The sequence below is a fragment of the Bombus pyrosoma genome, linkage group LG1 (assembly GCF_014825855.1).
Source record: "Bombus pyrosoma isolate SC7728 linkage group LG1, ASM1482585v1, whole genome shotgun sequence".
NCBI classification, from domain to species: Eukaryota; Metazoa; Arthropoda; class Insecta; order Hymenoptera; family Apidae; genus Bombus; species Bombus pyrosoma.
Genome location: NC_057770.1, coordinates 15,446,521 through 15,459,337, shown reverse-complemented (window position 1 = coordinate 15,459,337; position 12,817 = coordinate 15,446,521). Strand labels below are relative to the sequence as shown.

At 36.1% G+C, this 12,817-nt stretch overlaps 1 protein-coding gene across 18 annotated transcripts in view; it reads right to left on the bottom strand.

Moving 5' to 3' along the window:
• Positions 1-12,817, bottom strand: part of LOC122570967 (tropomyosin Per a 7.0102) — a 35,780-nt gene that overhangs the window by 7,432 nt on the left and 15,531 nt on the right. For 7 of the 18 annotated variants that reach the window (XM_043734155.1, XM_043734121.1, XM_043734136.1 and 4 more), the window contains 6 exons: positions 12,681-12,814; positions 8,660-8,777; positions 4,114-4,184; positions 2,450-2,525; positions 1,461-1,523; positions 178-247 (listed from right to left, as the gene is read on the bottom strand). In XM_043734155.1, coding sequence (XP_043590090.1) covers positions 178-247; positions 1,461-1,523; positions 2,450-2,525; positions 4,114-4,184; positions 8,660-8,777; positions 12,681-12,814 — 532 coding nt within the window. Of the gene's footprint in view, positions 1-177; positions 248-1,095; positions 1,159-1,460; positions 1,524-2,449; positions 2,526-3,075; positions 3,147-4,113; positions 4,185-8,659; positions 8,778-10,309; positions 10,428-12,680; positions 12,815-12,817 lie in introns of all 18 variants that reach the window. The other 11 variants (XM_043734146.1, XM_043734164.1, XM_043734111.1 and 8 more) reach the window with 3 other exon arrangements.

Below are 12,817 nucleotides of genomic sequence, written 5' to 3'. Positions count from 1 at the left end.
TCTAATGCTAAATTAAACTAAAGTACCAAAGAAACAACAAAATGGTTGCTATTCGTAGCAGAGTTGGAAAGAAGGTTCGTAATGACCGTTCGAGAAAGTAAAATGTCTCGAAAACGAAAATTTCGAACGATGACACGAGAGAAACGGAAATGAAAAATCGTTGCATGAGATACGCACCTTCGAGCCTGTCGACCTCCTTCTGCAATTTCTGCACGGATCTTTCTGCGAACTCGGCACGAGCTTCAGCCTACAGAAACGAGAAGAATAGATCAGTATTTCTACTTTGTCACATTCATGTGATTTGTCGTCGATTTTAAAATTTTTACATAGGAAACTAAATTCTATGCATGCGTCAATGCTAATAATTTACATAGTATTACGCATACGTATATTATATCCCATTTAATTTCATGAAAATAAAATGCAATGTCGAGTATAATAATAATTATTAAATTACGATATTTACTAGTATCATTATATATATATATATGAAATATTATTAAAATATAAATATCATTTAATATTTTATACGTTCTGTCTTCTTTTAAAATCGACGGATTTCTTTTTTACTATCATTTCTTCTTATTAGTACAATTGCACTCCATGCTTTATTTTTACTTCCAAAGAAAACAGTATAACGAAAAACTGTTAGTTAAATGCACACATTATTTTTTGTTAATTAAAAAAATTCCATTTTTTTTTTACTGATGACTCAACACCCAAACATTCGTACCTCATTCGTTGCTTATCAGGAATTGAGCAATCGATATACATCTTTTATAGTTGTTCTTTTCGTTTGTACTTATGCGTAATATGTGAAATATCAGTACCTGAACTGGATTAATGAAAGGTGTGCAAAATAAACGGGGGAATGTGTAGAAAGGAAGAAAGGAGCATCTAATGGAAAGAAGCAACAGGATACAATGTATGTACAAACGTAAATAAAATTCTGCTAATTCAGCTAATTCTAGTGTTTGTACAACGAAACCAAAATAATAGATAAAAGAATCTCTAAAAATTTCTTTCTTACAAAGATTGATAATATTTCAAATTCTGCAAATGAAGGATTCCACTTTCGTTTCGATTCTCACTTACCTCTTTTAATTGACTATCCAGAATCTTCACCTGGCCCACGAAAGTCTCCTCTCTTTGCGTCGCCTATTTTTAGACAAGCGCAAACAAAAAGAGAAAAAAAAACGATCTCAAGTTAGCTTTACAAAACTAAAAAGGAAAACAAAAATGTGTGAAGTAAAACAAAACGAGAAGAAGAAAGATGAGAAATGACGGCTAAGGTTATAGAAAGAAAGTAGCGTAAATGAGGAGAGAAAAGGGGGTGAACGAGTTAATGTTTTAGTAGAAACGGCGGAAAACTCGCGACGACAAATCACACTCTGCTAAAAAAAAAAAAAAAAAAAAATAACAAGAATCAGATGCAAAATACTCTCTAAAATGATTTGTACCTCCTTCAGGCGAGAGGTAAGAGTCTTAATTTGGTTCTTGTACTCCTCTTCACGCTGGTTGGCCTATGGTACAGTAACGTGAACATTATGCATCTTAATATGGAAATTTACTTTTCTCGATCCATCCACGCGTCTTCTCTTTTTTCCTTTTTAACTCTATGCCGCCTGTTCGATTTCGCGTTATTTTCTATCGCGTTTATCATACACGTTTTGTGGACGAACGCGGTGCATTAAAACCCCCGCGAACCTGTGTATTCATCTCACGTTACCGTGGAAAATCTCGCGATATTTCTCTTAAATGGTGTTACCGTTTCTCTTACAGTGATTCCTTTGTCCCGTGATAACTTTCGCAGTGCGTAAGTCCCCGGAGAAGCCAGGGTTTTGATGCGCGCGAAGGAAAACGCGAACCCGGGTGTTAAATGGACGCGTCGTTACGAGGCGAATCGTTCAAATCTGCTCTTTCGATTATGATTGCGTTATTAATAAACTGAACTCTTTGTTCTCCTCTGATATCGCTCTAGTGATATTTTATGACATGAAAATTATTTCTTCTGTTATTTTCAGAGGTGAAATTGTTTCGAAAATGAAAAAGAGAAGAAGGCTACTATATAAATAAATCTATCAATATTTATAATTAGACTGTCGGATATTTATATGTTCACAGAAGATATAGTAATTTTATTTTGTATACTTTAATTATAATATTAATTTTAACTTTAATTTTGTATAATGTAATATTAATTTTGCGTACTTTAAAGGTATACAAATTTATATAAATTTACAAGATATGCAAAAATATAGAAAATGTTTCATTTGTATATGAGAAACGTTTATAAGACGTAGAATTGGTACAAATTGGTCGCGGCGCGAACGTGCAGTGAATTTGAAAGAAAGAGAAAGTGAAACAGATTGTATATGTATGTATATTCGAGATTATATATATATATATAGAAATATATATATATATATTTGTTGTCAGTAGTACTTACCTTCTCTTCGGAAACCTCGAGGGATTTCAGGTTGTTGCCAACTACGCGCAGCTCTTCTTCAAGCTCGACGATCTTCCTGTAAAATGAAAGGGCCATTTACAACGAATCCAGGTAGTAAATACGAATTCCTACCTGTGAGTGTGTTTCTTTAAGTTTGTGGAAGAGCACTGGTCGCTGCTCTTTGTGTTTTAATTTAGAGGATGATTGAATTGTTTTCAACACAGAATTTCGAATATTTTCTTTTCCAGCAAGTAATTTTTTAATTTCTAATTTGAAAAATAATCTTCTTATTCTGAATGTGAGCATTTTAAACGAAATAAAATTTTTTAAATCAAAATAAATCTTTTTATTATTTTTTCAAGAAAGAAATTTAAGATACTCGGTTTTAAAAATTGAGTATCAAAAGTATTATATACAGGGTGTTTCAAAATTTATATGGAACTTTCTTGCAATAGTATTGTATAGGAATACTTTTTTCAATAATATCACCGACTATAATTTTATATTGATTTGCCATCGACCAGCGTCCGTCCTTGTTAGACAAGCGGAAGGAAATTGTTCATGAAGATTGAAAAATTAAAAAGAATGTAGAGAACAGTGGCGCATGCACAAACTGAACCACCTACCCTTCCGAAAGTTCTGCCTTTTCCTCGGCGCGCTCAAGATCCTGCTCCATCATGACTAGTTTTCTGGCAACCTGTGATCAACAGCCACACTTGTCATGCGAAAAAGCAAGGATGATAAGGACTTAAAAAAAAAAAAAAATATGAACAGAAACAAAAAGAAAAAAATTCCAGTAAAATACAGAAAACAAAAGTTATATCGCAAATGCATGCGGACAGTCAGCTTCCAGTCTGCTTCTCGTTGTTTCCCATTGCTTCACCAGTCTGCTGCTCGATTTGTGAGTCGAATCTTAGTGAAACGCTCTTATGAAAATATATTTTTATCCAAAAAAAATGGAATCAAAATGAATTTCATAAAATATATAATGTATTCATGAATTATAGTATTAATAAAAAGTATTTTCTAAAATATAAAATACAGAAAAAGAACTATACAAGTTGCTTTATCGTATTAAGTACATTTTGATTCCGATTTTCTTGGATACAAGAAGTCGAAGAGGAATCTCAGTCACAACCGCTATTACACTACACACTGTAAATATTCTTTTGCAATTGCAATTTTTCTTACACAACTTCTCTCTCCTCACGTAAAAGTGAGTCTACAGACTCAGATTTCTCTTTTAAAAGTAACACGACTCAATCGGCATACAGGATCGATCCACGACATAAATTGTGATCGATCGCAACTGCACGGAACCTGTTTGGTTGCAAACCAACAACTATATGAATTTTCAATGGGAGAAAACTCAGAAAGAAAACCAATCAAACGAACACATTAGGAAACATCTGTGTTAAGACAGTTGCACACGTGATCACGTGTCATCAAACGTCTTTAATCGTGCCTCTGCGTGTATGTATACATATGTGGCAGGTGTACATCCTCGTGGGCATGCACACATGAGAAAGTGTAGCGAAAAAGAGGGGGGGAAATGGGCGGTTTTTGGCGCACGCTTGAAATTCGAAAAGAGGCATTGTTATTGGCAAGAAAAGAAAAATATGGTGGGTGTGAGTGTTTTGATTTGTTGAGAAACGGATGCTTACGACTCTCCGGCCTCGGCACGTTCCTCAGCACGTTCTAGATCGGCCTCAACCATGGCCAATTTACGGGCGACCTGTATAAACGACACATACACACGGTTTCTCTTTATGTTCCGTTTTTGTCTCTCTCCAGCAGTTCCTTAGCTCGCTCTTTTTCTCTTTCCGTTTCGCCGGTCCCTGTCTCGTGTCTCGACCGAGGCATCTGGGCCAAGATCGACGCTCTCGCGCCTCGATCTTGCCGCCATTATCGCCCCATCGTCGAGATCACCGCGATTCTGACCGACCCGATGTCGCTCTACGAACTGAAAGAGCTCGCTCCTTTTGCGTCTGGTTGCTTCCATCGGCTCCACTCGGTCTAGTCTCCCCTCCATTCGTTTTTGTAACTCTACCTTGAACGTGGCGAATTTCTAAAGTAAATGGCTCGTCGGAAACGTGGAATAGCGTTTGGTTGTAACGAGTTGGTGATTAATGTTAACTGACTGATTTCAGAGATTTATTGGAGTACGAAGATTTTGTTCGAAGTTGTTAGATGTGGAGAGGAAGTGATGGTAGCCTCTTGGCGTGCATTCTGTATGAGATTCTCTATGCGATATAGAGAATTTTTTTATAAAAATGCCTTTTTTATTCGTTCTATTGCAATTACTATCATTAAAGAATCAGTAATAGCGTGTTATAATACTCGAACAGCTCGGTAGATAATTACAGTGAAAATGATACAATAGAAATAAATTGTACATGTAAGTATGTTCCTTTTCGAATAGAAAGCGATACTAATTTTTCCAAAAGCATTCCAATAGAAACTTATTTTCTTCCAAGGAGAACCGTGTCAACTGATTACACTTTCTTATATCTAAAATCTGGTAATCACTAAATTGCTTGGTAGCAGTATAATGATGTAGAGATAAGACAAGCAAGTAAAGTAAAAAAGTAAAAAAAGTATTAATACATGAACGTATTTATATCTTCCAAGCTACAAGATACTATAAAATGAAATTTCCTTTACTTCCATTTAAAAAAGCTACCGAACTTCCCAATCTCTCCAACACCTCTCTACCTTCACTTTCCATTCAATTGATAAAAAGTAATTCTAATCCAAAAATTTCCTTTGTCGTCCCATCACCACCAAGATGTCCTTGTTTTCAACATTTCCAACCATTCAATACATTTCCTAGACGCTACTTTGGAAAACAAGATGCAGATCGCGTATTCTTGACCAAGTGGAACGGGTCGGAAAGAGCCAGAAGACGGAACCACTTAATCATCTCATTATTCGTTCACAAATATTCGCCCACTTGTTCGAGCTAACTCGTCGCGCTTGGTTAAGGGGTTAATAGTATTCCGCGTTCCTCCGCGCAAAATCCCACTCGTGATGGAATCGCAAATATTGAACCAGTGAAACACTAACCGTGAAACGTGCTTTTCTGTTCGAACTGTTTCGTTCGCTGGACGAGGAACGAATAATTTAAACGCGTTTAACTTGGCGACAACGAGCCACAGAGAGGTCGGAATTTTAAACAAAACTGCAGATATAGCGTATTCGTGGCTCGGACCGACATGAGTCGAATAAGTGTACGCGTTCAAATAATCTTTAACGAACAGCTCTTTCAATTGTGTAGAACGCATCTCGTAAAGAGGAGATAAGAAACGAAGCAAGAGAAGACGTTTCCTCCACTTCGTTCCTAGAGATTGGCACGAATGGATAGAAATACTCGTATACTACGCAGTAAGAACGAGATCGTCGTGGAAAACGAAAGAGAATTCACGCCGTCCCCCGGCATAAACCACGGAATAAAGCTGTACACAGCGAGCTGTCTGGAATGTCCCTTTCGTTTGTCTACGTAGACCTTTCGTTCCATGCATGCAACCAACATCTTTTATGCGAACGTGACGCAACCCCTCGTGCAACTGCCTATCCACGTGACAATCATCGTCCGTGGATCTTCCATTTCGATCAATAATTCTCAACTCGATACAGAGATATAAAAATAAAAGAAATATATTATCGTCTGTAGATGTTTCATTTTGGTCAACAATTTTGTACTCGATAGAAAATATAGAAATTTAGAAGAAAGCAAATATCGCAGCATGTGAAAACCATAAGAAGCCGCATTTTCCACATTTTATAAAAGATTAATTTCGAAATTTGATATATCGTCAATCAACACCACCGTCAAAATATTTTTCTTATATTTCATATTCAAAATATTTTCCGTATGTTTTAATATTTAGTTTTGAGATTGAATATGCAGTTTTTACCATTTTGAATGTTTAGAAAATATAAATCAACAAATGCAAACTTTATATTTCTATATAAATATATAACATTGTTTTTATACATCAAACGATAATGAACATTTTAAAAAACAGAGTTGATCAAGATGATACGTTCATGAGGTGAAATAATCATTAAGCGGAATTGAATTAGTTATCTAACAGCTAAATATTGGAGCAAGAATTACAATTTGCAAAATTTCGGAATGTTTTTCTTAGAACCAATGAAACCTACGTTATCTGGATGACGTAACTGACCAAAATTTGTCATTTGGCGACAGGTTTATGTAACGTTCGCATGTACAAGATACAGAGGGTTCAATGATAAGCGATTATTGCATCGGGTTAAAACACAGAAAGAAATATCACACTCGGTTAAGGCTCGCTTCCGTTGATTTTCTGCAATAACTATTATGCGGTTAGATCGTTAGACAGACAAGCAAATCGAGATTCTAATAGAATCTCGCAAATTTGATTCGGCATCACTGCAAACATTAAAAAACATTGTACAATTTGTCTAGTTTCGATGTTTGTTAATACAATGACTATCTAAAAAGGTAAATGATGAGTTCGATTTTGTTACTGGGAGAGGATACAGACGCGTTGAAGTTACAACGATGCGTTTTAGGGTCAAATAAATTTCTGTCAAACACTAGAGGAGTCATCAATAGTGTGGTTTTCCGTGAAACTTTTATCAATACTTGCGCAAGACACTCTGCATTTGAGCAATAACAAGCAATAAATCAAGATATTCGATGAATCTGACGATGTAATGGAACTTTCTTTTTTGATCGTCTGCCGGGCGTGTTAATATACGTTCGATGCAGCAAAGATTCGTTTGTGCTCATCGAGCAGGGTTTTCGTAATATTTCACGTTTTCTACCGTGCCAGGAAAGTTTCACGAATTAATTTCTCGTGATTTTACTTTGCAAAACGGTCGTTCGAATATATCGAGCCGTAATTTTATTCAAAGTTCAAAACAACGGTTGAGTAATATGAAAATAATCGAATTTATAAAAGAAATTGCATACGAAACGCTATAGATGTGCAACAACCATGAAGGAATTAATTCTGATGCCCCGTTATTTAGAATTTCTAATTTCCGCACACGAATTACATCTGCTAAGAAAGAAGAATTGAATAAAATGAATTTTATGTTTCTTGAACTGTGTGATATTATAATATTGAGATAAGTATAATTTGTAATCTTTGTAACTTCGACGTCGTCATGTGACACAACCTACCATAACAGATGAACGTTCGCAATATTTCTGAGCTACGTTCCGAATTCCAGAAAAGCAAAAAGAGGAAGTCTTTGGACAAAAGCAGCACCATTTTAATCGCGCAGCTGACCGAGAGGCACATAGTCTCGTTTTTATCACAACACAGAACGCGTTAACCATATTTTAACGAAGCCAGTTTCCGATTAGACAGAGACGAACACGCGAACTTACGATATTCACCGAACGATATATGGAAAAACGATTTTGCGCGATAATTTTTATATGCAAAGTAGACTTTTATTTTTCTTTCTTTTTTTCTACGAAATTGGCACTTGAAACATTGTTTACTTGTTCTTCCCCCCCCCTCCCCTTTTGTTTGCTCCAACAAACACTTGGAAATCACAGATATACAGCGGTTTTTAACATTTAAGTCGCGCTCAAAACACGTGACACTGATATTATTCATATACGTGTATCACTTTTCCATCATTTTTCTTTCCTTTTCTTTTTTAATATTCCCAAAATAAGAATTATTTTACTGAAAACACTGCACTTCTTACCAGTTGATCGATCAGTCGTTATCTCACTCGAAGAAATCACAGTCGATCGATACCCTTCGTTCCTTCCATTCTTTCTTTCTTTTTTTCCTTTTCTCATTTAATCACTGTTTCATTAGAAATATTTTTGAATTTTTACCAGAAACGAGATTTTATTCGAAATAACTTTCACGAACGATTCGGACGATCGGTTGAAGAAGAATCGAAATTCTTTGGATTATTCGATTGAAATATTCTCGAGTGTAATATTAACGCGTTTACTTTCGATTGAGCGAAATGTGAGTAGATTTTCGTTTCATTTTTTCGTATTATACCGAGCCACGGTAATTTCGAGCACACAAAGAGAAAACAGAGAGTTATGGGGTTAGGCACTATTATCTCGACTATAAACTAGGAACCATCATCATCATCATCATCATCATCATCATCATCATCATTATTTTTATCATGATCATTGTCACTGCAGCCATCACGCTTGTCAGTCGTGGGCTCGCGAACCTCATCGTATTTCTTGTCAGCTTCTTCAGCGAGGAACCTGGCCTCCTTCAGCTGATTTTCGAGGGCGTCCATACGCTCTTCATCGGCCAAGCTGCGATTCTCGAGAATCTTGCGGGCTCTTTAATAATTATCATAAAGAACGGCGATTAACATACATTAAGAAAGAAAAGATCGCTGGAAGGAGAAGTTTTTAAATTATCGGTCGTTGCCTCGTTCGTTGTAACGAAGATTGCACGATGATCAGCTACAGCACTGCTCTCCAGCTATCTGCTGAAATTCTTGGAAAGATATACCTTCGGGAGCAAATTGGTACTCGACCTTGACAAACCTGAATCTTCTCGAGCTATATAATTCTATGCTATCTTCTTTCTTTTCTTTTTTCAGTGGATGATATAATATTTCCATAATCTACTTAATTCATAACGTAAATAAGAAACGTTTTCACGTTTAAGGCTCGTTCACATTAGACAGGTTCCTTAACACGTTGACTGCCATGGGGGTCACCGGCACTCGATTTGGCCATAGCGCCGTGGGGGCCACCGGCACTCGATTTGGCCATAGCGCCGTGGGGGCCACCGGTGACCGACGACTCAGCAAATATTAAAAGTACATAATTATAAAAAAAGGACAATCTAATAATTGTCTACAACGCCGTGGGGGTCACCGGTGACCGGCACTCGATTTGGCTATATGGCCGGCGACGCAGCAAATATTAAAAGTACAATTATAAAAAAGGACAATCTAATAATTGTCTACAACGCCGTGGGGGTCACCAGTGACCGGCACTCGATTTGGCTATATAGCCGGCGACGCAGAAAATGTTAAAAGTACATAATTATAAAAAAAAAAGGACAATTGTAATAATTGTTTACAACACCGTGGGGGTCACTGGTGACCGGCACTCGATTTGGCTATATGGCCGGCGACGCAGCAAATATTAAAAGTACATAATTATAAAAAAAAGGGCAATCTAATAATTGTCTACAATGCCGCGGGGGTCACCGGTGACCCTCACCATGAAAAATGCTTTGAGCATGATTTTATAACTCATTTTATTCGCTGCAAATAATATTTCAACATAATATGCATCGCATAATGAAAAGTCCACGTCGGCGCCTTGGGCAAACCATGGAAAATTCGTCTGCCAGTCAACGTGTTGAATTCCAATAAATTGAAATCAAGTGACTTGACTAATGTGAATAAGAGCAGAAATTCGAAAGGATATTTCAAGTCAATTAATTGTGACAGGTTCCTACTGATAAAATAGTATCAAGTTTTTCCTCAATGTATGAAATATAGTTAATATCGATAAGATTTTGGGAGTTATAAATTATCAAAATTATATTAATCAATTTTTAGGAATTAAATGATCAATGTTTTGAAATGTGTTATACTGTAACGCGATACTAAAGTGCAATTTAAAATATAAATTGAAAATATAATGGCGAAAACAATGACATTTTTTATCGAATAAATTCCATTAATGTCTTTAAGTTTAACAAAAAATTCATCGATATAAAATACGTCGAAAAGAAATTTGTTTATAAAATGGTAAAGTGGATCTCGTGGTTCGTCAAGATGAGTACAGATTGGCTTCCGTAGGATTTCCGCGAAAAGATTGTTTTTTTCGTTCGCTGGTTCGTGACCCACCTCCTCGTATTTTTTATCCGCCTCCTCGGCGATCAGTTTAGCCTGTGCTAGCTGTTGCTCCAACAGGGATACTCGGTCATCTTCCATATTGGTACGGTTTTCGAGTGCCTTGCGTATCCTAGTGATCGATTATCATTCGATTTTTAGCACCGGTTTGATCGCCGTTGAAAGAAAGATCATCGACACACGAAAACAGGATTCCCGCGGTTATGAATAAAATATTCTTCGATTTTTCATTAATTATAACATATAGGATCGCGCATAAATTAACATTCGCTTTTTTAAATTCCGGATAAAAATATTGGTGTTTCACTAATGATTATTTTACATGCACATATTGTACAACATTATATAATTTAAAAGGATAATTATGGGCGGTCTAACTCATTAAACATTCATCATGAATTTCATGTTTCGAGAAATCTAATTTATAAAAACGGTCAAATTTATAATAAAAAAGAATCTTCGATAACTTTCTTGAAGTTCTCTTTACAAGAGACTTTCTAATCTGCAATATTTTCTTTAGATATTGTGGTAGCATAAAAATCGTAATCGAATACGTATGAAACAACGATAAAATATCGCGAATTATGTGTCGGCTAGTTATCAATTTCTTTTTCCGCGATAACAGACCTCAAACACGTCATCCAGTATCGTCAACAGCGTTATAATCGCCAATGATATCGTTTATCCGCAAATTTCCTGGCCGTTTTTGAATCTAAATTAATCTATACGGCACAAAGGTAACTGGCTCTAGATCTTCAAAGTCACGGTTCTGATAAATTGATAATTCTTATCGACGCACACAGGAATCGGTATTTCAATCGATCGAGAGCGGAAAATTCTGACAAAATAATAATCTGCAAGTTCTTTCAACGTCGAAAAGTTAGTCCTAGCGATAAATAATGCCGGGATATCGATCGAAATTCAAGAGGAAGGGCGAGTGCGATCGATTAGATTTAACCAATCGACTGGTTAGGTTCATTTGCCAGAAAAAGATTGTTTCCTTTTTTCGTCATTAGCTGATCAAACGACGATGGAATTTAATGGTCGCGTAATAATTGCATCACTTTCTGCAATGGATCTATCGATAATTAAGCAGGCACTTTACGCATAATAAATGTATAATGAAAATGCGCGCTCCATAAAATCACAGTAATTACTAGTTCGCCAGCAGCCTTGAATTTGCTCTGCGTAATTGCGTATGTGCTTAGGTTCGATTGTCATATAAATATAATTAGATTTATATTGGGTGCGATATTAACCCGCGAAACATCACAATGCAACATTGTGCGATTATTTCTAAATGGGAAAATATGTAAGTTTGTTTGAGGATACTCGCTCTTCCCACTCGATTTCATTGAACGTACGGCGTTAGTTCTGATTCTTTTTGGAACATCGAACGACCATCTTGTATTTTGGAAAAGTTAACCCTTTGACTGCTATGGGTTGCTATAAAAGCTCGACGATAATGCTCACCATGTGTTGTTATTATTTCTTTTAACAAACTAAATATTTCAATTTTTTCTGTATTTCTATTAATATAAAATATCATTTGTATCTCGCTGTGCTTACGTTCCATCAATGGGTTAATCCCAGCCGCAATCAAAGGGTTAATATCGATGTTTGAAGTTATTGTAAAGGCGAACGATCCACTAAAAATACATTAGCATTCGTCTGTTTAATTGTCTTCTTGTGATTTGATATATTCAATGAGAAGAACTTTGAAATTGTATTAGACTCTGATAAAGTTCATTTATCGCAGATATAATCTTCTAATTATTATGAGCAACGTACAAGTACCATTTTATCGATTTTTATTATTAAAATTAAAATTATTTTATTATAAAAATTATTAAAGAATCTATAATTAAAACATCAACGTAATTCAATAATTTCTACTATAGTAAGTAGAATTCATTTTCTTTACAATATCCTCGCCATGTCTTCAATAAGAGCGTGAGTTACTTCAAATTATTATCTGTAACTTAATCCCCTATCATCCCATAGGGCAGACAACAAGCCTATCGGAAATATCATCTTTAAATAGCTCGACACCTCGATCATACGATTTTCCTTTTTAATATATATACAATTTCTAAGAATAAAAAACTACAATCTCTGACAGCTTTATTAACATGAACCTTATGAGGAGGCGAGGAAAGTGTATGAATTGAACTTTCATTGAATCGATCGATCAAACGGGAAGGGGTTTGTTATCTACCCATTGAGTGAAACATGAATGCCACTATACTGAACGGCTCCATTATAAATATCTGTTCGTCGACGGATATTTATAAGATTTACGTGGTCGTCCGGTGCTCGGTTCATTACAGAAAAACATGAAGATAAAAATGTGCAGTTCCTTTACCGTTCGCTCTCATCCGCAGCTTGCGACGCCTCTGCCAATTTAGCAGTGGCCGTTGCGAGGCGTTCCTCCGATCTTTCGAGGTCCTCCTCCAACAATTGGATACGACGATTCAGAGCGGCTACTTCGGACTCAGCCTG